The following is a 24,263-nucleotide window of genomic DNA, read 5'->3' as shown; positions in this document are numbered from 1 at the left end:
ATAGGGGCCAGGCAAGCACCCTGGGTCATTCTGTACTGTAAACGTGTGGCCGGGATGGAGGGAGCTGGCTCAGGGACAGACACACAGGTTACTACCAGAAGAAGGGGCCAGTGTTAGGAAGGGCACAGAGATTCAAAGGTGCTGTGTTTGATGGTGGTGAGTGACCCTGTACAGTGCAGAGAGTAGGGCAGCAGGAGGGATGTTAGTTCAGTCATTCATTCTATAAATGCTCATCAAGCCACTATGATGTGTGTGGCACAGTGCTATAATGGGAACAAAATAAACAAATCCCTTTCTTCTTGGACACTGTGATCTAGTCCTGGAAGACAAGACCTTAAGTGAACTCCAAATAAATGTGATTACCAACGGTGTGAAGGACTATGGACAACACGTGCCTAGTTCCAGGCCAGGCTGTATCTATAGTGACAGTGGGGTTGGCTTGTGTATGTCAGGGAAAGTTTCCTTTGGAGTGGAGTGGATGAGGAGGATGAGCCAGAATTCACTCAGACAAGATGGGGAGAAGTGCGAGCAGGCAGGGTAACAGCCTGAGCCAAGATCCTGTGGTGGTTTCAGGAACCAGTCCAGGAACATGGAGGGAGGAGAGTGGGAGAGGTCCGAATGGGGAGGGAGGGAGAAGCAGCCAGTGCAGGACATTGTAGATGCTTGATCTTTGTTCTAGGAGCAATGGTATTGTCATCAGTGGCATTTATTAGCAGCACAACATGATCCTCACATGCTTTGGAAAGGGAATTTGAAATCATAGTGGCAGTAACAATTGTAATATTTGTGATGAGAATAGCAATAAATAACATTTATCAGGTACTCGCTATGAGCTTTCTCTTTTCAGCCTCACAACAACCCAAGAAGCATAGGTTCTGGTATCACTCCTGTTTTATAGGTGAAGAAATGGGGCCCCAGAGAGGGCAAATAACTAGTCTGAGGCTTTACAGGAAGGACTGGAGCTTGGGGGAGCTAGAAGCTGGGTTTCCAGGTAGTTTAGCTCCAGAGCCCAAGCCGTTAGCCTCCACCAGAGTGCCTTGATTCAGGATACTTCTCTTATGCCACATTAACGGGTTTGTATCTTGGCTCTATGCAGCCAGCAGATATTTAAATCTGGGGAACAGTCTTCTGGGAAGGTGCCAAGGAGGGATTTATCTTGATTTTAATCTGCAGTTTGCAAAGGGACTTGTAATTCTCCTTCTTTGACCTTTGCAAGAGCCATAACCGTGGGAAAGCCTGAGAGATGGCAGAGATGAGATTACAGGTGGTTCTAACGATGCAGAGCTAAAGCCAAGCAGAGGAAAGATAATTAGGATAATTACCAGGTCCCACAGGCTACTAGCAATGTGGAAACAGAACGTGTGGTAGCTGCAGTGGCCAGAAATCCAGTGCAATCTTTCCGTGTATTTTGAAGGAAAAAATAAATCTAAAACAAAAGGGCAAAGTCTGCGTTAATGAGCACATATAGCTCCTGAGAAATGCTGGTGCCTGGCCTGATAGGTCAGGCCCTACCAAGGCCTGTCTGGGGGCTGAGTTTGAGGGAGGTCATGATACTCTAGGACACACTTGGTGAGGACACCGGGAAGGCAGCAAAACTAGAAGTTAAAAGGAAGATTGAAATTGGGAGGAGGGCCTTCATCCTTGAGAGTGGGTGGCTAAGGGCAGCACAGTGGCCCCCTTCACATATTTGGAGGCCGGGATCAATTATTTCTGCAGGAATGGTATCAGTAGCGGTGGTGGGATCTGCAGGGCAATAGGTGGGGACTTAGATTAAGTGGTGTTCATGGCTCTGCTTCATGCTTGGAGAAAAGGGCTGCCTCCTGAGGCTGTATACTACGTTCTCTGGAGTTAAAACAGAGCCACTGCCACCTGTCCAGAACATGTAGAAGAACCTCTTGCACTGGCCTGCTTCTGAGCTGACTTCCAGCTCTAAAATACTCTTCCCGATCACATTTGGTTTTACTAGTGAGGAGAGTTTTTTTTTTTTTTTTTTTTAACCGTATCATAAAATTTACCAGTTGGGTACAGTGTCTCAGGCCTATAATCCCAGTGCTTTGGGAGGCCAAGGTAGGAGGATTGCTTGAGCCCAGGAGTTCAAGACAAGCCTGGGCAACATAGCAAGAGCCTATCTTTACAAAAAACCAACATTTACAATATCAGCCAGGTGTGGTGGTACATGCCTGTGGTGCTAGCTATTCAGAAGGCTGAGGCAGGAGGAGCCCTTGAGCCCAGGAATTCAAGGTTATAGTGAACTATGATCATGCCACCGTACTCCAGCCTGAGTGATAGAGTAAGATTCAGTCTCTCTAAAAAAAGCAAGCAAACAAACAAAAAACCTATTTCAGGTGTCCAATAACGATTTTTTTAGTAATTGACCTAGTGATGCAATCACCACTATAAATCAGTTAGATGTTTTCATTCCCCCAAAAAGATCCTTCATGCCCATTACAGCTAATCCTGTTGCTGCTCTCAGCCCCAGGCAATTGCTAATCGACTTTGTGTATCTCTCTACAATTCTTTTGCTGGGCATTTAATGTAAATTGATTCATGCATTTTGTATATTCTTGTGTCTGGAGTATTTCATTTACCATGCTTTTGAAGTTCTTTCATGACATAGCCAGTAGTTTGTTCCTTTTTATTGGCAAATAACTTCCCTGGCTGGGCGCAGTGGCTCATGCCTATAATCCTAGCACTTGGGGAGGCTGAGGCAGGAAGATTGCTTGAACCCAAGAGTTCAAGACCAGCCTGGGCAACATAGTGAGACCTCATCTCTACAAAAAGTAATTTTAAAAAGTTAGCCGGGTGTAGTGGTGCACACCTGTAGTCACAGTTACTCAGGAGGCTGAGATGGGAGGATCGCTCGAGCCCAGGAGTTTGAGGCTGCAGTGACCTATGATCATGCCACTACACTCCATCCTGGGTGACAGAGCAAGAGAGCAAAAAACCAAATCACTTTTATTTTATGGATGTAGCATATTTTGTTTATCTGTTCACCCGTTGATGGACATTTATATTGTTTCCAGAATTTGGCTTTCTGAATAAAGCTATGAACATTCACGTGCAAGTCTGTATGGACATAAGTTTTCATTTTTGAGGGGTAGAAATCTAGAAGTGGAATTGTGAGGTGATATGGTAGTTTTATGTTGAGCTTTTTGAGAAACTGAGGGAGTGGGTTTGGAAGGAACACAAAAGAAGAGACCCTAAGTAGTGACTTGGTGGCCTTGTCTTTGTAACGTGCCAGGTAATCCTCACAGCCAGAACATCAGCAGCAAGCTCACCTATGACACTGTGGAGCAGGTGCGCTACAGGTAAGCATCAGGGACACCTGCCGAACTGGGCATACCTAGGCAGACAGACTTCCTTCCTAAGACTTGCCTGCATCCCACAAAGGTTCTGAGTTGGTTTCAGGAGGATCACAGTTGGCTAAAAGGCAATGCATGCATGTTGAGAAACATCAGAGTCAGAGTTCAGAAAGGCAGGGGTGAGTAGATGCAATGTGGGGCAGGTGAGAGGCACAGGTAGATGCACACAGCTGTTCTGTGTGGCTCCAGAGACTCTGTAGTGCCAGAGTGACAGGGAGTGACCCAGGATCCCAGGTCTTGTTTTCAGAAAGAAGAAAAGTACTATTTCTCTGGTTTTCCTTTTCATAAGAAGTTTTATTAGGCACTTTGTTTTCTTCCTGTCTTTTTTCCCTTTTTTCCCCCTTTTCTTACTAGTATTTGTATGTTAAACAGCTCTCTATACTTTCTACATGTAATAGTATCTGGCAAATAATTTCCAGGTGGTACTTAAAATTATTAACACAATTTTGAGTTATTTCAAATTTGAAAGTGGTACTGTTTTGCTATTAGGGTTGCCAAAATTAAAAGCAATGTAAGCAGGTTGATTACTGCTTAAACCTTGTTATGTTAGAGCTACATAGAAAGCACCAAGGAGAGAGGGTAGTGTCAACTCTGATTAAGTTTATCATGGATTTTCGTCATATCAAATTGGAAATATCCAGTGATATTTGGGAGGTAAGAGGATTTCGCCAACTGGAACTCGTTCCCACGGCTTCCATTGCCCCTGCTCTAATTTCACAGCTGTGGCAAAGCCTATCTATCCATTAAGGTAGAGATGTCATAGTTAATAGAAACAAAACAGCCTGCAAACATTCAGCGCTGGGGCTGAGATCCGGGGGTTGTGGGGATGTTGTGCTTCTTCCAGAATCCTGGCGCACTTCCACACCAGCGCAGAGGACTACACTGTGATCTTCACTTCTGGGAGCACGGCTGCTCTCAAACTGGTGGCAGAGGCCTTTCCATGGGTGTCCCAGGGCCCAGAGAGCAGTGGGAGTCAGTTCTGTTACCTCACCGACAGCCACACCTCTGTAGTGGGCATGAGGAACGTGACTATGGCCATAAATGTCAAGTCCACCCCGGTCAGGCCAGAGGACCTGTGGTCTGCAGAGGAACGTGGTGCTTCGGTCAGCGACCCAGACTGCCAACTGCCGCATCTCTTCTGCTACCCAGCTCAGAGTAACTTTTCTGGAGTCAGATACCCCCTGTCCTGGATAGAAGAGGTCAAGTCTGGGCGGTTGCACCCTGTGAGCACGCCTGGGAAGTGGTTTGTGCTGCTCGACGCAGCCTCGTATGTGAGCACCTCGCCTTTGGACCTGTCAGCTCACCAGGCCGACTTTGTCCCCATCTCCTTCTATAAGATCTTCGGGTTCCCTACGGGCCTGGGTGCTCTGCTGGTCCATAATCGTGCGGCTCCTCTACTGAGGAAGACCTACTTTGGAGGAGGCACAGCCTCTGCCTACCTAGCAGGAGAAGACTTCTACATCCCGAGGCCATCGGTGGCTCAAAGGTAACCCTGCCACAGGGGAGGGGCCAGAGGAGTTCAGCAAGGTGGGGGCTGGTCTGTTTCTCCTGGAGGATTATGCAAGAGGTGGGTCTGGCTTTGGGGGTCAGCAGAATTCAGGTTGCTGGCAGGGACAGGCTGATGGCAGGGCTCAGATCTGGGAGGCAGAGGTTGACTGGAGGTGACACAGGTGGTTCAGTGAATTCTGCCCCCATTTGAGAGACTTCTCCAGAGCTGTGAGAGGACCAGGTCCTGCAGATAAGAACTGCACACAGGAGGGCTGGGCGCAGTGGCTCACGCCTGTAATCCCAGCACTTTGGGAGGCCGAGGCGGGTGGCTCACGAGGTCAGGAGATCAAGATCATCCTGGCCAACATGGTGAAACCCCGTCTCCACTAAAATTACAAAAAATTAGCCGGGCGTGTTGGCAGGCGCCTGTAGTCCCAGCTACTCGGGAGGCTGAGGCAGGATAATTGCTTGTACCTGGGAGGCGGAGGTTGCAGTGAGCCAAGATCGCACCACTGCACTCTAGCCTGGGTGACAGAGCAAGACTCTGTCTCAAAAAAAAAAAAAAAAAAAAAAAAACTGCACACAGGAGAGGTGAAAGGCCCCCGTGGTGTAAGGAGGGTGAGCTACCAGGCCTTTGCCCTCAGCACTGACAAGAGATTGCAGCAGTTGAAACAGTGGCTTTGAAAGGTGAACCCAGTGGCTTTAAAAGGTGGCACCGTTTGGAATAAGTCTGCCCACACATTGACAGCATAGCTGGTTCTCCAGCAGCTAGGATCAGCTCAGCCTGGCACCTAGTTAGCTGGAAGAATCAGTTAAAGCAGAGACCCACAGACTTGTGAGGCAGTGTTAGCAGCAACCTCAGTGAGCCCCACTATGAGTGTTACAGAGGGAGTCTGGGTACAGGCTGTCACTTGCCCTCAAATGCCAGAGGCCTCTGCCTGGGTTGTTGGCATATGCCTCATCCCCAGGCTGCAAGGGCAGGTGGTGTGAGTTATGCTCAGGAATCTTTCAGATAGTGACAGCTGGGACCTGTAAGGTCAAATGTGTCAAGGCTGAAAATGGTGGCTGACTCAGGGTTCTGCTGGATCAACAGTGGTGACACAGGGTTGGGTAGGCAACTAATCACCTACAGGATTCTGGAGGCCTGGGACACAGATGGGAAGGGCTTTAGATCCCCATGGAACCCACACAGACTCAAGGGTCCTGCATGTAGGGCCATGGCCTTGACAATAGAGTTAGCACTAGCTGTGTATGCGTGAGGCTGGACCACTGGGGAATGAGTCCCCGTTCCACTGTGCACCAGCGAGGGGACGTATGACTTGTTCTCTGCACCTCATGTTTTTTCTGTAAAGTAGAAATGATAATATTGGGCCAGGTGTGGTGGCTCACGCCTGTAATCCCAGCACTTTGGGAGGCCAAGGTGGGTGGATCACGAGGTCAGGAGTTCAAGACCAGCCTGCCCAACATGGTGAAACCCTGTCTCTACTAAAAACACAAAAATTAGCTGGGTGTGGTGATGGGTGCCTGTAATCCCAGCTACTCAGGAGGTTGAGGCAGGAGAATCGCTTGAGCCCAGGAGGCGGAGGTTGCAGTGAGCCAAGATCATGCCCACTGCACTCTAGCCTGGGTGACAGAGCAAGACTCCATCTCAAAAAAAAAAAAAAAAAAAAGAGAGAGAGAAATGATAATACTGTCCTTTTAGAGCTAACATAGGTGAAGTATTAGAATGGTGGGGCAATGTTAGGAGGCTATTTGATGTCTCTTTTATTTAGGACTTGTCCATAGTTGGGGGGCTTCTAAAACAGGAATGCTCATGTAAAACCTTTTGACTCAAGTGTGATAATTTACCATGTAACAGAACCAAATGAGAAAAGAATGACAGGCATAATATAACGTAGCTTACAGGCAGAACAAAGTGACACCTCAAATTTAATTTGGCCAATGAGGGCACCTGAAGGCCAAGAGAAGTGGGGCAGCTCACTGGGGGCCAGGGCATGGGTGGGTTGGGGGGATCAGACCTCTTTCCTTTGATTCAGGTAGATGACTTTACAATAGATGACACGCCAACATTCCCAGAAAGCTGAATATATTTATTTACCACTATAAGCCAATTTTTTTTCTTGTGAACTTAGGACCAGAACTCAAGAGATTTAATACTCAACCTAAAGGTTTATTGAATGGGTACCTTGACTATGTTCTTAACTTTATGTATTTTATAACTCAGTGAAGTACATCCCTTGACAGAAACAAAAAACTCCTCTTTTAAGAAAGAATCTATTAAGTATTTGATCAATAAATAATTATCAATCAATTAATAACTGGCTAGTTTTAACAACATTTTTTGTAGAGATGGGGTCTTGCTGTGTTGCACAGGCAGGTGGTTTCAAACTCTTGGCCAAGTGATCCTCCCACCCGGGCCTCCCAAAGTGTTGAGATAACAGGCATGAGCCACTGCACCTGGCCACCCTATGAAATTTAGAGCAGCCCAAGAAAACTGCAGAGTGGGTCAGAGCCAGAGGCAGCCGGACAGGTCTTGGTGTACAAAGTCCCCCCATCCTGAAGGGCAGAGTAATGTTTTATAAGACAGCAGAGGGAAGGTATTGATAGATTACAGCTCTATTAGTCCAATTTCATACTGCTATAAAGATACTACCCAAGACTGGGTAATTTATAAACAAAGGAGGTTTAATTGGCTCACAGTTCTGCATGGCTGGAGGGGCCTCAGGAAACTGACAATCGTGGTGGAAGGGGAAGTGGGCACTTTCTTCACAAGGCAGCAGGAGAGACAGAGAAGAGCCCAGGGGAACTGCCATTTATAAAACCATCAGATCTCGTGAGAACTCCCTCACTATCACAAAATGAGAACAGCAAGGGGGAAACCACCCCCATGATCCAGTCACCTCCTACCAGGTCCATCCGTTAACACCTGGCGATTACAATTAGAGACGAGATTTGGGTGGAGACATAAAGCCAAATCATATCAACAGCTAAGCCTAAAATCTAAAGCTCATTATATACCACAAAATGCACATGGATTGTTTTGGCCACAGCTTGACCAGTTCTCACCCTGTGGTTATAGGTTTGAAGATGGCACCATCTCATTCCTTGATGTGATCGCGCTAAAACATGGATTTGACACCCTAGAACGCCTCACAGGTCAGTGGACGTTTCTATCCCTGTGGAGTTTGCTCCTGTTGTGTCCTTGAGGGAGCTCTGGCACAGGTGTGATTCAGGTGAAGGAGACAGAGTCTGTGGAAGTGACTGGCACTCCATGCAGTTAAATTTGATTCCTAGTAACTTCAAAACCACTTCAGAGAGCAAGAGAATGAGGTGGGGTTTTTGGATTGCTTTCTGTTTTTTCAGCCAAAATAACATTTTAACAGGTAGAAGACATTCCAAATCAGGAGACTGATAGCTTCACAGAATGGGAGGAGCCTCCCTGGGTCCTGGGAATGGTTACAGATCCTGAGGCCTTTACCTGCTCTTGCCTTTCTGGGTCCTCCCCACTGCCCCACGGGGTAGCTCTGCCCATGAATGAGCTGATGCTCCAAGAGGTTAAACACGTTTCAGGCCAGGATTTAACCCAGGTCATACTGATGCCTAACCATGGGCACCCAACCACTGTGTCTGCTGATGGTCTTCGCATGACGCCTGCTTTTCTTTCCTGGCCATTGCTCTTTTGTCACAGTAATGGAACGCTTCAGTGCCTTAACCTTAGTCTTAGCCCAACACTAGGGGCAGACAGGATTCATGGGAAGAGAGGGTCGCCCTGATGGCAATGCAGGGAGGTGAGTGGGCATGATCTGGGACAATGGGAGGAGTCAATGAAGACAGGCACTGAGTAGTGAGTACTTTCCAAGGAAAGATATTAACAGGGCCCTCAAACTGCAGTTGACAGGGTCTATCAGGACCAGGCACCTTGGAATGCAAAGGTTGACTGTACCAGTCCACAATATGGCAAACCCTGGTTTTTTTTTTTTTTTTCCTATGTAATTGTTCCTTTTTTAAAAAATAAAAATTGTGGTAAAAAATACATAATATAAAATTTACCATTTTAACTACTTTTAAGTGTACAACTCAGTCATAGTAAGTACATTCACAATGTCATGCCACCATCACCACTCTCTATTTCCGGAACTCTGTCATTCCAAACAGAAACTCTGTACCCATTACAAAATAACTCCCTATTTCCTCCTCCCCCTCCAACCCTTGGAACTACTTTTTTTCTCTGTGGATTTGCCTATGCTTGGTAACTCCTCTAAGTAGAACCATACAACATTTGTCCTTTTGTGTCTAGCTTCACTTAGCGCCATTTCCAAGGTTCATTCATGTAGAAGCACGTATTCTTCATTGCTTTGTGTAGTTTTAAAATGATTTAAACATTAATAAAAACAAACAGCAAAAACATGTTTAGAGGAAAAAACATACATTTTGTGATCTGTTACCAAACGGTCTAAATATCTAAATGTCTAAGTAACATTATATAGAAAAAAGAGGATGACAGGAATGCCTATGGGAAATTCTGTTGTTCAGTACCGGACACCTAAACATTTGTCATAAGGGCAGTGCCATCCACTATTTACACGCATTTAAAATTATTAATGTGAGGTCAGAGTTTGCCAGTTATAACAAACTTGTTTTCTTAAAAGTGAGTTAGTGGTACCAGGCGTGGTGGCTCATGCCTGTAATCCCAGCACTTTGGGAGGCTGACACAAGTGGATCACTTGAGCCCAGGCGCTGGAGACCAGCCTGGGCAACATGGTGAAACTCCATCTCTCCAAAAAATACAAAAATTAGTCAGGCATGGTGGTGAATGCCTGTAGTCCCAGCTACTTGGGAGGCTGAGGTGAGAGGATCACCTGAGCCCAGAAGGTTGAGGCTGCAGTGAGCCGTGATCTTACCACTGTACTCCAGCCTGGGTGACAGAGTGAGACCCTGTCTCAAAAAAAAAAAAAAAAAAAAAAAAAAAAAAAGTGAATTTACATAAAGGTCATGATTCTCTTGTGTTTCATGATTGATTTGAGGTGGAATGGAGAATATAAAGCAGCACACCTTCACCTTGGCTCAGTATACCTACGTGGCCCTGTCCTCTCTCCGGTACCCCAACGGAGCCGCTGTGGTGAGGATTTACAGCGATTCCGAGTTCAGCAGCCCCGAGGTTCAGGGTCCAATCATCAATTTTAATGTGCTGGATGACAAAGGGAACATCATTGGTTACTCCCAGGTGGGTTTTCTTTCCATCCTGCTGACCTTATTACAACTCGTCTGAGTTCCAGACGAGAGCAATGCAGTGTGACAAAGTCCATGCGCTGTTGAAGAGGCCACCTGGCCCTCAACCACATGCCTTTTCACCCTCATTCACCCTCATTTTCCACCCTCTTTACTCAGCCAAAAGTGGTAACTTTCAAATGGGAAGAAAGAGTCCAGTTCTTCTGATGGCAGGTGGGGAACCGTTGGGTCTTTGCTATAGTTGAATAAGCTGCTCACTTCACTTCCTGGTCCACTAAAATGTCCAGAGTTGCACTGAGCACTCAGGCATGGTGGTAGGCGGTTATCAGACGGGATGTCACAGATGGACAACAGGAACCAAAGGTCATTCCCAGAGCAGCTCAGTGGGGATTGGATTCAATTGTTGGGTGTTTGGAAGATGGTGCTGGTTTTTCCTTGAAAGCACATCCGCATCCACATTTTTATTTATTTTTTTGAGATGGGGTCTCGCTCTTTCACCCAGGCTGGAGTGCAATGGCATGATCTTGGCTTACTGCAACCTCTGCCTCTGGGGTTCAAGTGATTCTCATGCCTCAGCCTCCAAAGTAGCTGGGATTACAGGCACGCACCACCACACCTGGCTAACTTTTGTATTTTTAGTAGAGATGGGGTTTCGCCATTTTGGCCGGGCTGGTCTTGAACTCCTGACCTCAAGTGATCCACCTGTGTTGGCATCCCAAAGTGCTGAGATTATAGGTGTGAGCCACTGTGCCCGGCCCACATTTTGTTTTTAACAAAGAAAAAAAAGTTTATTTGGCTCATGGTTCTGTTGACGGAAGACTGGGCATTGGTGAACACCTTAGTTTGCTTCTACTCGTGGAGGAAGGCAAATGTGAACTAGTATGTGCCGCCAGAGAGGAAGCAAGAGAGAGGGCGAGGGAGATACCTGGCTCTTTATTTTTATTTTATTTTTTTCTTCCAACTTTTTTTTTTTTTTTTTTTGAGATGGGGTCTTGCTCTTGCACTGTTACCCAGACTAGAGTGCAGTGGCGTGATCTTGGCTCACTGCAACCTCCACCTCTTGGGTGCAAGTGATTCTCCCACCTCAGCCTTCCGAATAGGTGGGACTACAGGTGTGCGCCACCATGCCTGGCTAATTTTTGTATTTTAGTAGAGATGGGGTTTCACCATGTTGGTCAGGCCGGTCTTGAACTCCTGACCTCAGGTGGTCTGCCCGTCTCAGCCTCCCAAAGTGCTGGGATTAGACGTGAGCCACTGTGCCCGGCATTCTTCCAGCTTTTATTTTCGGTTCAGGGGATACATGTGCAGGCCTGTTACATGGGTACCTGATAGGTAGTTTCTCAATTTTCCCCTCCTCCCACCTTCTACCCTTAAGTCAGCCCCGGTGGCTGTGGTTTTCTTCTTTGTGTCCATGTGTACTCAATATTTAGCTCCCACTTATAAGTGGGAACATGCAGTATTTAGTTTTCTGTTTCTATGTTAATTCACTTAGGATAATGGCCTCCAGCTGCACCATGTTGCTACAAAGGACTGGTTTCATTTTTTTTGTGGCTGTGTAGTGTCCCAGGGTGTATATGTATCACATTTTCTTTAACCAGTCTACCACTGATGTGCATATAGGTTGATTCCATGTCCTTGGTGTTGAGAAAATGCTGCAATGAAGATATGTGTGCATTTGCCTTTATGGTAGGATGACTTATATTCCTTTAGGTATACCCCAGTAATTTAATTAAGGAATTGGGATGGCTGGATTCAGTGGTAGTTCTGTTTGTTTGTTTGTTTGTTTGAGACAATCTCGCTTTGTCGCCCAAGCTGGAGTGCAGTGGCGCAATCTCAGCTCACTGCAACCTCCACCTCCTGGGTTCAAGTGATTCTCCTGCCTCAGCCTCCCAAGTAGCTGGGATTACAGATGTGCACCACCACATACGGTTAATTTTTGTATTTTTAGTAGAGACAGGGTTTCACCATGTTGACCAGGCTGGTCTCAAACTCTTGGCCTCATGTGATCCACCCGCCTTAGCCTCCCAAAGTGCTGGGATTACAGGCATGAACCACCATGCCCGGCCAATGGTAGTTCGGTTTTAAATTCTTTTAGAAATCTCCAAACTGCTTTCCACAGTGGCTGAGCTAATTTACATTCCCACTAGCAGTGTATAAGTGTTTCTTTTAATCCATAACCTCACCAGCATATGTTAATTTTTGACTTTTTAATAATAGCTATTCCAACTGGTATGAGATGGTATCTCATTGTGGTTTTAATTTGCATTTCTCTCATGATTAATGATGTCAAACATTTTTTCATATGCTATTGGCTGCATATATGTCATCTTTTGATAAGGGTCTGTTCATGTTCTTTGCCCATTTTTAATGGAGTTGTTTGTTTTTTGCTTGTTGATTTAAGTTCCTTATAGCTTCCAGATATTAGACCTTTATTAGATGCATAGTTTGCAAATATTTTCTCTCATTCTGTAGGTTATCTGTTTACTCTGTTGATAACTTCTTTTGCTGTGCAGATGTTCATTAGTTTAGTTAGGCCTCATTTGTCAATTTTTGCTTTTGTTGCAATTGCTTTTGGAGTCTTCATCATGAAGTCTTTTTCAAGGCCTATGTCCAGAATGGTATTTCCTAGGTTTTCTTCTAGGATTTTTATACTTTTAGGTTTTACATTTAAGTCTTTAATCTATCTTGAGTTTATTTTTGTATGTGGTGATAGGAAAGGGTCCAGTTTCAATCTTCTGCATATCTATAGCCAGTTATCCCAGCACTATTTATTGAATAGAGAGTCTTTTCCCCATTGCTTGTTATTGTCTACTTTGTCAAAGATCTGATGGTTGTAGGTGTGTGGCTTTATTTCTGGGCTCTCTAACCTTTTATATTGATTTATGTGTCTGTTTTTGTACTAGAACCATGCTGTTTTGATTACTATAGCCTTGTAGTATAGTTTGATGTCATGTAGTGTGATGCCTTCAGCTTTATTCTTTTTGCTTAGGATTGCTTTGGCTATTTGGGCTCTTCTTTGGTTCCATATGAATTTTAGAGTATTTTTTTTTTTCTAATTCCATGAAAAATGACATTGGTAGTTTGATAGGAGTATCATTGACTCTGTAAATTGCTTTGGGCAGTATGGCCATCTTAACAATACTGATTCTTCCTATCCATGAGTATGGAATGTTTTTCTGTTTGTTTGCATGGTGTCTGATTTCTTTTAGCAGTATTCTGTAATTCTCATTGTAGATATCCCCCCTAGTAAGGTGGATTCCTAGGTATTTTATTATTTTTGTGGCTATTATAAATGGGATTGCATTCTTGATTTGACTTTCAACTTGGCCATTATTTGTGTATAAAAGTGCTACTGATTTTCATGCATTGATTTTGTATCCTGAAACTTTACTGAAATTGTTTATTAGTTGTAGGAGCCTCTGGGCAGAGATTATGGGATTTTCCAGGTATGGAATCATGTTATCAGTGAAGAGAGATAGCTTGACTTCTTCTCTTTGTATTTGGATGTCTTTTATTTGTTTCTCTGGCCTAATTGCTCTGGCTAGGACTTCCAGTATTATGTTGAAAAGGAGTGGTGAAAGAGGTCATCCTTATCTTGTGCCAGTTTTCAAGGGAAGTGCTTCCAGCTTTTGCCCATTCAGTATGACGTTGCGTGTGGTTTTGTCATAGATGGGTCTTGTTATTTTGATGTATGTTCCTTGGATTCTTAGTTTGTTGAGTTTTTAACAGAAGGGATGCTGAATTTTGTTATAAGCCTTTTCTGTGTCTATTGAGATGATCATGTGGTTTTTGTTTTTAGTTCTGTTTATGTGATAAATCACACATATTGATTTGTGTATGTTGAACCAGCTTTGCATCCCAGGAATAAAGCCTACTTGATTATGGTGGATTAGCTTTTTCTTCTTCTTCTTCTTCTTCTTTTTTTTTTTTTTTTTTTTTTTTTTTGGAGATAAGGTTTCACTCTGTCACACAGACTGGAGTTCAGTGGCACGATCTTGGTTCACTGCAGCCTTGACCTTCCTGGCTTAAGTGATCCTCCCACCTCAGCTTCCTGAGTAGCTGGGACTACAGGAACATGCCACCATGCCCAGCTAATTTATTTTAATAGTTTTTTGTGGTACAGGTGGTTTTTGGTTACATGGATAAGTTCTTTGGTGGTGTTTTCTGAGATTTTGGTGCACCCATCACCCAAGCAGTGTACACATAATACCCAATATGTAGTCTTTTATCCCTCCCTCATCCCATCCTTCCCCACTGAGTCCCCAAAGTCCATTATATCATTCTTATGCCTTTGAATCCTCTTACCTTAGCTCCCACTTGTAAGTGAGAACATATGATATTTGGTTTTCCATTCCTGAGTTACGTCACTTAGAATAATGGCCTCCAGCTCCACTCAAGTTGCTGCAAAGGCCATTGTTTTGTTTCGTTTTATGGCTGAGTAGTATTCCATGGTATATATATATGCCACATTTTCTTTATCCACTCATTGGTTGATAGGCATTGAGGTTGGTTCCATATTTTTGCAATTGTGAATTGTGCTGCTATAAATGTGTGTGTGTGTCTTTTCCACATAATGACGTTTTCTTTGGGTGGATACCCAGTAGTGACACCTGGCTAATTTTTTGGTATTTTTTGTAAAAACGGGGTTTTGTCATGTTGCCCAGGCTGGTCTTGAACACCTGAGCTCAATCAATCTGCTCATCTCGGCCTCCCAAGGTGCTGCAATTACAGGTGTGCACCACTGTACCCAGCTGGATTAGCTCTTTAATGTGCTGCTGGATTTGATTTCTTAGTATTTTGTTGAGGATTTTTGTGTCTATGTTCATCATGGGTATTGGCCTGAAGTTTTCTTTCTTCATTGTATCTCTGCCATGTTTTGGTATTAAAATGATGCTGTCTTTATAGAATGAGTTAGGGAGTCAACCCACATTTGCTAAACTCTAGATTTCCCAAACAAAATTCATTTCCCAAGGAATCTTTTCCCCCACTTTTCTGAATAGCCATACACTTTCTAAAGAATACACTTGGGGAATGTTCTCCTGGGGAAGATTTTGGTCCTTACTGGTGTTCAGGGGCAGACACTGGACAGCCACAGGTGGTCTCTCGAGTATGGCCGCTGTGCAGACCCCTCGCGCCCATGCCCTCAGCTGTCAGTACTGGCAGAACCAGCCCTGACATTTCTAAGAAGCACAATATTTTAAATGCTTTTGGAGGGGTGAAGGTGGAAAATGCATCCGGGGCAAAAGGTTTGCCTTCTTAAATACGTTATTCTAGGTCATTGATAACATAAGTTTTATTCTTGAATCAAAAGTAAATGTGCCTGGGCACGGTGGCTCACACCTATAATCCCAGCACTTTGGGAGGCCAAGGTGGGTAGATTACCTGAGGTCAGGAGTTGGAGACTAGCCTGGCCAACATGGCAAAATGCTGTCTTTACTAAAAATATAAAAATTAGCTGGGCGTTGTGGCACACACCTGTAACCCCAGTTACTTAGGAGGCTGAGGCAGGAGAATCACTTGAACCTGAGAGGTGGAGGTTGCCATGAGCTGAGATTGCACCACTGCACTCCAGTCTGGGTGACAGAGCAAGACTCTGTCTCAAAAAAAAAAAAAAAAAAAAAAAAGTAATTGTGTGTGCTGTGGCAGGGGCATGGGATTGGTGGTGGAGAAGAAGCCTCCAACAAGAGGAATCACCAGGATGGGAGGCTGTGTGTCTAGGTGTCTGGGGAGTCTCATTCCCCAGGGCTAGACACAGGACGAGTTTCTCCCTCTGTGCATTGGTAGAGGAAGCTCACCATGTGAATGGGTTCAGTGGCTAAGGCATGACTAACTGTGTCAGTTCAAGCAAGTGCAGTTATGATTTTTTCCTGGTTCAGGGAACTTCACGATGTGGGAATTTCCACAGGGATTTTGGTGGCCTTCGGAAACATCAGTTGGGTTTAGCAGTCTCTTTTTCATCAGGGGATGTGTAAAGAATTTAGCTGCCAATGAGAAGGCTTTGGGCTCTTATTTTGGGTTCTATATCCAGGCCTCTAATTTTATTCTCCTACTGTTGGAAGTCACTCTGCATGGTGGTTAAGAGTGGGGACTCAGAGTCTGTCTGCCTCTTGCCGGCTCTGTGAACTTAGGCAAGTTAAGCCCTCCAAGACTGTGAAATGGGGATAACAATATACCCTGATTATAGTGTTGATATAAGGATTAAATAAGATACAGTATATACATCCCTTAGCACAGCACCCAGGATAAAGTAAGTGCGCAATAAATGTTGGGTACAAAGGCTCCCAGGCTGGGAGCCTCCAGCGCATTGTTGCTGGGCCAGTTTCTCCGTCCTCCCTGAATGCCGTGCTCATCTTGCCATAGCAAATAACGTCCTTCACCTGGCTGGGCACAGTCTGGGCCTGTGTGGGATTCCCCAGGGCTGAGGGCAAGAGGAGACAGATGCATAAATCGGAAATTAGGACAAAGGGTAAGTGTGGCTGCAACAGCGTCTTCTGCTCACATCCTCTCCTGCCATGCGACTTTGACACTCCTCCATGGAGGGCTGGGGATCCATGAGTCTTCCCCTAGAATCTAGGCTGATCTGTGACTCGCTCATAGCTAACAGAGTGCCGGTAGGGTGACACTGCATGGCTTCTAAGGCTAGATCAGAAGAGGTGATGCCATGTTGGTTTTGTTCCCTGGGACACTAGCTTTGGAGCCTGAAATTACCCTGTCAGCTACTGTCTTGTTCCCTGAGGCTGCTGTGCGTGCTGCAAGGATGCCAAGCCACACGGAGAGGCCAAACTCAGGACTGTGGCTGGTGGTCCTAATTCTGAAGCCCTTCCAGCCTGGGGACCACAAAGACCCAGGAGTGAAGGAATCTCCAGATGATCCCAACCCCCAGATGCCAAACTACTTCCAGCCTTCGAGTCTTCCTAGCTGAGACTCTGGACATTTTGAGACAGAGAGGAGACATCTCCTCCGTGCCCTGTTTGAATTTTTCCCACACTGTAGCCATGAGCTGCATAAAAGGGTGGTTGTTTTATTCTCCCTAGTTTGGGGTGGCCTACTTCATAGCAAAGGTAACTGGAATGGTGAATATGGGGGAGCAGGTGAGGGGCAGCCACGCGGATTCTAATTCAGCCTGGTGGGAGCTGGACAGGGGGTTGGGGGTCTCCCTAGGAATTGCCTGATGAAGGGAAACCTGACTCTGGAGATGGAGTTGGCTGGGCCCAGTAGAGCTGCCAGGACTCACCTTAGAGCTGGGAGACTCCTGAATTCACTAGCAGGTCTGCATGCCAGTGGGCCATTAGCCAAGGGTGAAGAAACAGAATTGTGCATCTGAAGCCCCTCGATTCAACCCAGAGAATGGTTTCTTCTCACTGACACACCAGAGGAGATGGCCAAGATGAAGGCTGCCACGGTCTCAATAAGGGTCTGTGAGAGGCATCGTTGCCCAGCCAAGATCCCTGGCTGACCACACAGTGACCTCTGGCCACCCCACATGTGACTTCCCAGGGAGAAAAATTCAAAGGCTCACCCAGCCGAGCAAGGTGTGTTTATTTTCCTGAATGCAGTTCAGTGACTCTTCCCGCTGAATTCAGCCTGAGCCCCAGGGTGAGGACTCCCACTGGGCCCCCAGGCCCTTGGGGGAATGGAGTCCTTGACTCACAGCCTGGAGGAGCTAGGGCAAACATCCCAGGGCCTCACGTGAATGCGAACCACCTCCCAGAGCCTCCAGAGGGCAGGAAAGAGCTTTGGGAACTTCTGGACTGAAAAGCAATTTTATGATTAAACCGAAAGTTGGAGAAAGTAGGAAAAGCAAATCAATCACACTCAGCATGGACACAGTAACACCTGGAGTCCAGGCTGCGAGCTGAGGCGGGGCTGCTCGTGAATAGCACTTCACGGGGCCCGCTCTGTGGTCCAACCCTGTGCAGCTGATGCCAAGAAGGCACTGTCTCCAGCCCCACTGCAACATTTTATACAATGTTTAACCTATGATAGATCATGGCATTTTAGGGGACAATTCCAGGCTTGTATCATCATTTTATTATTAGGAAAGAGAGGTCCAAATCCTGATCTGAAACTCTCAGAGTAAAACTGCACGTTGGTAACAGCTCATTCCATGTTACATTAAATCCACAGGTGGACAAAATGGCCAGTCTTTACAACATCCACCTGCGAACTGGCTGCTTCTGTAACACTGGGGCCTGCCAGAGGCACCTGGGCATAAGCAACGAGATGGTCAGGAAGAATTTTCAGGTTGGTACAGGGCTCTGCAGTCCGGACACCAGTCAGCAAGACCCAGGAACACCCGTTGCTGCCTGCACGTCTGGGGTGGGGGCTGCTGTGCAGGCTCATTTCTCCACGCCTACTCTGTGCATGTACAAAGGAAAGGGAATACAAATGGAAAATGCTTCAAGAAGGCCGGCTGTAGTGGCTCACGCCTGTAATCCCAGCACTTTGGGAGGCCAAGGCAGGTGGATCACCTGAGGTCAGGAGTTCGAGACCAGCCTGGCTAACATGGTGAAACACCATCTCTACCAAAGATGCAAAAATTAGCCAGGCATGATGGCATGCGCCTGTAATCCTAGCTACTCAGGAGACTGAGGCAGAATTGCTTGAGCCCAGGAGGCAGAGGTTGCAGTGAGCCGAGATCACACCATTGCACTCCAGCCTGGATGACAGAGCAAGACTCCGTCTCAAAAAAAAAAAAAAAAAAGCCAGGTGCGGTGGCTCAAGCCTGTAATCCCAGCACTTTGGGAGGCCCAGGCAGGCGAGTCACCTGAGGTAAGGAGTTCATGACCAGTCTGACCAACATGGAGAAACCCTGTCTCTACTGAAAATATAAAATTAGCCAGGTGTGGTGGCGCATGCCTGTAATCCCAGCTACTCAGGAGGCTGAGGCAGGAGAATTGCTTGAGCTGAGACTGTGCCATTACACTTCAGTCTGGGCAACAAGAGTGAAACTCTGTCTCAAAAAAAAAAAAAAAAAAGAGAAAAGAAAATGCTTCAAGATATTATCTTTTTAGCAGACTTTTGGATTTGGTTTTTACTTTGAGGCCAACCATTTAAAGGCAAGAGAGGGGTGTTAACAAGGGATGTGTAAGGATGTGCCCTTACCTGGTTCAGCCCTCTTGAAGTACAGCCTCCAAGCTAGAGTTAGCCGACGTCTGGGTTGGGTGTGGAGTGGAATCTTCTAGGGCTCCAGGGATTCTGCATCTCCCAGATTCCCCACCCTCCCTGTCTCTCCCCTGGGCTGAGGATTTTCACTTCAGGGTGTAGCCTGTTTTGAACCATTTCATTAGGAATAATTTGAGTGGCAAAGAGTCTTTATTGGTTTGAGTTTCTAATTTGATTTTCCTTTGGTTGCCATGAAATTTTGTATATACTAGATCTCAACTAACCATGAACTGAGTTTTGTTTAAAAAGAAAGAGGGATAGGAGAGAAGGAGAGGGAGGAGATAGGAGAGAGGGAGGAGAAGAAATAGAGAGGGAGAGGGAGGCTCAGAACACAAACATAGCTCCAGAGAGAATATTTGGTCCTATGGAATGTTGTGGCTCCATTTCTTCGGGTGTCTGACCCGGATCCAGCACCGAGGTTTGTCCGGGGCTGCTCCATGCACTGTGCTTGACCAGTGACCAACACCAGGCAGCCGGGCTCGGAGACTGAGATTCTCCTGTCTTTCTTCCCCACCTCCCGGCAGAGGCACTCAAGCTGACCTTGACCTTCACAGTGGCCCGAGGCTGGTCACTTGCACGGGAAGCATCTCTGCCTTTCCCTGTTGTCAAAGGGCAGCTCTCAGGGATGCAGGCCTCCCCTCAGTACTGAGAGACTAACGAGGGTGACCAGTGATGTTTCTCCCATCTCAGCCTCGGGTAGACCTTGAGGTTGACCCCTTGGTGCTTCTGAAACCTTAGTCTGTGTTTTGACCCCTCTGTGAGCCAGCCCTGTGCCTGGCTCTAGGTAAATGCTTTCCATGAAGTATTTCTATTAAACTTTTTAATGGCCCCTTGAGATTGATATTGGTCCCAATTTACAGTTGAGCAAAATGAGATCCAGAGAGTTGTCCCCTGCATGTAGAGAGCTGAGCTATGTCTCAGATGCACAGTGCATATTAATGTTGCAGTTCTGTTTTCCTGGGTTAATTTTAAAATTAACAAAATTTATTTTGTCAAACTGTTTGCAATGTCTCTATGAGAAAGGGCTCACTCTGGCTGATGCACTTCCCTCTTATCCTAGGCTGGCCATGTCTGTGGGGACAATATGGACCTCATAGATGGGCAGCCCACGGGATCTGTGAGGATTTCATTTGGATACATGTCAACGCTGGATGATGTCCAGGCCTTTCTTAGGTTCATCATAGACACCCGCCTGCACTCATCAGGGGACCGGCCTGTCCCTCAGGCCCATGCTGACACCGGGGAGGCTGGAGCCCCATCAGCGGAGAGCCAGGCTGACGTTACACCTGCTGTCATGGGCAGACATAGCCTCTTGCCTCAGGAAGATGCCCTCACAGGCTCCGGGGTTTGGAACAACTCATCTACTACTGTAAATGCTGTGCCTGTGGCCCCACCTGTGTGTGACGTCACCAGAACCCAGCAGATTCCTTCAGAGAAAGCTGCAGGAGTCCTGCAGGGGGCCCTTGGGCCACTTGTTGTCACCAACCTTTACCTCTATCCAATCAAATCCTGTGCTGCGTTTGAGGTAAGGACTTTCACAGCAGCACAGAAAGTCTTCTCTTTATTTATTTTATTATTCTCTCTCTCTCTCTCTCTATTTTTTGATAAAGTGAAGAAAAGCATGAAGAAAATAAAAATCATTCATCAGAGTGTTGTGGTGAGAAAAGCCATTCTCACTCTTCCCTTCTTGGTCTGTGTTGACTTTCGAACATGACTCTGCTCACAGGGACTCCTGAGAGGACCCTGTTTTTGAGTGGTGAATGTGTCATTACTCTTATTAATTACAGCTGTAACTTTCGCTGAATGTGTGTGCTGGCTGTGTGCTGAAGCACTGTATGTGTTTATTTGTTTCATTTGATCCTTAAAATGGTGAAATATGAGGTGGATAGTAATATTATCCCTATTTTATAGATATGGAGCCTGAGGGTTTTGAGGTTAAGCACTTTGCCCAGGTGACCTGAAGATATGTCAAAAGGACACAGGAGCCAGCTTGAAGGAGCTCCTGTTGGCCAAGTCTTTGGCAATATGTACATCAAAATAAGTACTGATAGTGATGAGTGGTGAGCATTTGAGCAACATAGGAATCCATGAGTCCAGTAGAAAGTAAAAATGAATTAGCGAATAAATAGAGAAGAAGCTCAACCCTACTATAGAATACCAACTAATAAATCAATGATAGAATTTTAAAAACCACTTTGCAACCATCGTGTCAATAATTGGTTTAGGCAATAGTTATCAATAGATGCTAAATCGAATGAATGAAAATTTGATAAGTAACAGGATATCTGCATATTCTGAAAATATCTCTCCATAAAATACTTATTAATTAGTAAGTACCACCTACTTATTGATGAATTTTACAATGGAGAAACCTAATAGACCCCATGTTAACCAAGTGACAAAAGTTGACGTCACCAACATTGGGACAAATGAATGGGATGTGTCTCCTGGAGACCAGCCTGGCTAACATGGTGAAACCCTGTCTTTACTTAAAATACAAAAATTAGCCAGGCATGGTGGCAGGTGCCTGTAATCCCAGCTACTCAGGAGGCTGAGACAGGAGAATAGCTTAAGCCCAGGAAGCAGAGGTTTCAGTGAGCTGAGACTGCACCACTACACTCCAGCCTGGGCAACAGAGCAAGATTCCGTCTTAAAACAAACAAACAAAACAACAGGAAAAAAAAAAAAAAAAAAAAAAAGAGCAATGGCTGGAGCCAGCTGGGAAAGGAGGCTTGCTTCTCACTGCACTCTTGTACTCAAATCTTAACATTTGTTAAAAGTTACCTACTTAAAACATTACCTACTTAAAACATTACCTACTTAAAACATGGCTTGAAGTGGAGAAGGGTGGAGTGTGGACCTGGAGGCTGAATGGGAGATATCCAGCTCCCATGTTATCTCCTTTGCATTGTCCTCTTTGTTTTAGTTTCTTCTCTTCCTCCCTTTCTTACTTCCAGAGTAGGTGCTGAATTCATGAAGTCCATCTGTGTTTGTGTAGCCCCTGTACAAATAGGTGAAGACCATCTTTGGGGAGCCCTGGCCTAAGATACATCTACCTTTTGGTTTAGGTGACCAGGTGGCCTGTAGGAAACCAAGGGCTGCTATATGACCGGAGCTGGATGGTTGTGAATCACAACGGTGTTTGCCTGAGTCAGAAGCAGGAACCGCGGCTCTGCCTGATCCAGCCCTTCATCGACCTGCAGCAAAGGATCATGGTCATCAAAGCCAAAGGTCAGAAAACCACTTCATTTTCACAGAGCAGCTCCTGAGAGCAGTTTTTATACTCATATGAAATACTCTACCAAATGTTAGAATAACCCAACAGCCTGGACAAGAGAGTGAGACCTCGTCTCTATAAAAAATAAAAAATTATCCTGGGTGTGGTGGCATGTGCCTGTAATCCCAGCTACTCAGGAGACTGAGGCACAAGAATCACTTGAACCCGGGAGGTGGAAGTTGCAGTGAACTGAGATCATGCCACTGCATTCCGTCCTGGGCGACAGAGCAAGACCTTGTCTCAAGGGAAAAACTGGGTAAAATAACCTGAAAGTAAGGGAAATAGTGTCTAGGAAACGCAACAAAGAGTTTGTTCCCCTTTGGTTTTGGGAAATTTCGGGAGAGATAAAGATCTGACAGTCCAATCAGACAGTAAAGAGGGGCCAGGTGCAGTGGCTTATGCCTGTAATCCCAGCACTTTGGAAGGCCGAGGTGGGCAGATCACTCGAGGTCAAAAGTTTGAGACCAGCCTGGCCAACATGATGAAACCCCTTCTCTACTGAAAATACAAAAATATGAAAATAAGTTGGGCATGGTGGCATGTACCTGTGATCCCAGTTACTCAGGTACTCGGGAGGCTGAGGCAGGAGAATTGCTTGAGCCGTGGAGGTGGAGGTTGCAGTGAGCCCAGATCGCACCACTGCCCTCCAGCCTGGGCGACAGAGGATGATGATGTCTCAAAGAGGTATAAACTTTATATGAATGAGATGATATCCTTTTTACTTAAGTTTCTTTTATTTTCTTCACTCATCACGTATACTGCAGGCTTTAATTTATCTTTGTTGATTTTTATTATGAATGATATGAATGATCAAACCTATAGAAAAGTATAGGCCCGCTCTGTTCAGTAGAACTTTCTGTGATGATGAAAATGTTCAAACTATACCTTGTCCAGTTTAGTGGCCACCAGTCACATGTGACTATTGAAATGTGGCTAGTGGGACACTAGAACTGAATTTTAAATTTTACTTGATTTTAATTAATTTAAATAGCTACGTGTAGCTATGCTACAGTGTTGGGCAGCACAGATAGTAAAGAATAATACACAATTACAGCGTTCAATTTTAGCAAATCTTAACATTTGGCCACATTTCCTTTAGGTCCTCCTCCTCCTCTTCCTTTTTCTTTTTAAACATGTATACATACATACATACATACACACACACACAATACATACATAAACATTACGTTGCAGTTGTGGTGCTGGGTTTAAAAAAGATAAAAAACATTACAGACATAGCAGAAATTTCCTGTGGACCTCTCCTGAGTCTCACTCCTCCTCCTTCCCCATCCCACTTACCATTTTTAGAACATTCCCATTTCCTCCCTAACTTATAGTTGTACTTTTGTGATATATAACATTTCCACATATTCATGATTGTGTTTCTTGGCTGTAAGTGTTCTATTCTGTTCCTGTGGTTTATTTTTCCTTGAACCAAGAGGCCAGTGTTATTATTAGAGTTAGAGAATGAGTCTTGATATCCCACGCCGCCCCCCCAACTTTTTTTTTTTTTTTTTTTTTTGAGACGGAGTTTTGCTCTTGTTGTCCAGGCTGGAGTACAATGACATGATCTCTGCTCACTGCAAACTCTGCCTCCTGGGTTCAAGCGATTCTCCTGCCTCAGCCTCCCGAGTAGCTGGGATTGCAGGCATGCAGCACCACGCCTGCCTAATTTTATATTTTTAGTAGAGACAGGGTTTCTCCATGTTGGTCAGGCTGGTCTTGAACTCCCAACCTCAGGT

General features: G+C 45.5%; 1 protein-coding gene across 5 annotated transcripts in view; it reads left to right on the top strand.

The window, feature by feature from the left end:
* MOCOS (molybdenum cofactor sulfurase) overlaps positions 1-24,263 on the top strand; it is a 60,436-nt gene that overhangs the window by 8,278 nt on the left and 27,895 nt on the right. For 4 of the 5 annotated variants that reach the window (XR_005234780.2, XM_037982363.2, XM_073006358.1 and 1 more), the window contains exons 3-9: positions 3,242-3,308; positions 4,207-4,848; positions 7,930-8,006; positions 9,875-10,074; positions 18,207-18,323; positions 20,305-20,769; positions 22,313-22,475. Coding sequence is in view for 4 of the 5 variants with exons in the window: in XM_037982363.2 (XP_037838291.2) it covers positions 3,242-3,308; positions 4,207-4,848; positions 7,930-8,006; positions 9,875-10,074; positions 18,207-18,323; positions 20,305-20,769; positions 22,313-22,475 (1,731 nt within the window). In the remaining variant the exon portion in view is untranslated. The remainder of the gene's footprint in view (positions 1-3,241; positions 3,309-4,206; positions 4,849-7,929; positions 8,007-9,874; positions 10,075-18,206; positions 18,324-20,304; positions 20,770-22,312; positions 22,476-24,263) is intronic. The other variant, XM_007974247.3, reaches the window with a different exon arrangement.

Source organism: Chlorocebus sabaeus, chromosome 18, assembly GCF_047675955.1.
Source record: "Chlorocebus sabaeus isolate Y175 chromosome 18, mChlSab1.0.hap1, whole genome shotgun sequence".
Lineage (NCBI taxonomy): Eukaryota > Metazoa > Chordata > Mammalia > Primates > Cercopithecidae > Chlorocebus > Chlorocebus sabaeus.
This window is presented reverse-complemented; position numbering and strand designations above follow the sequence as displayed.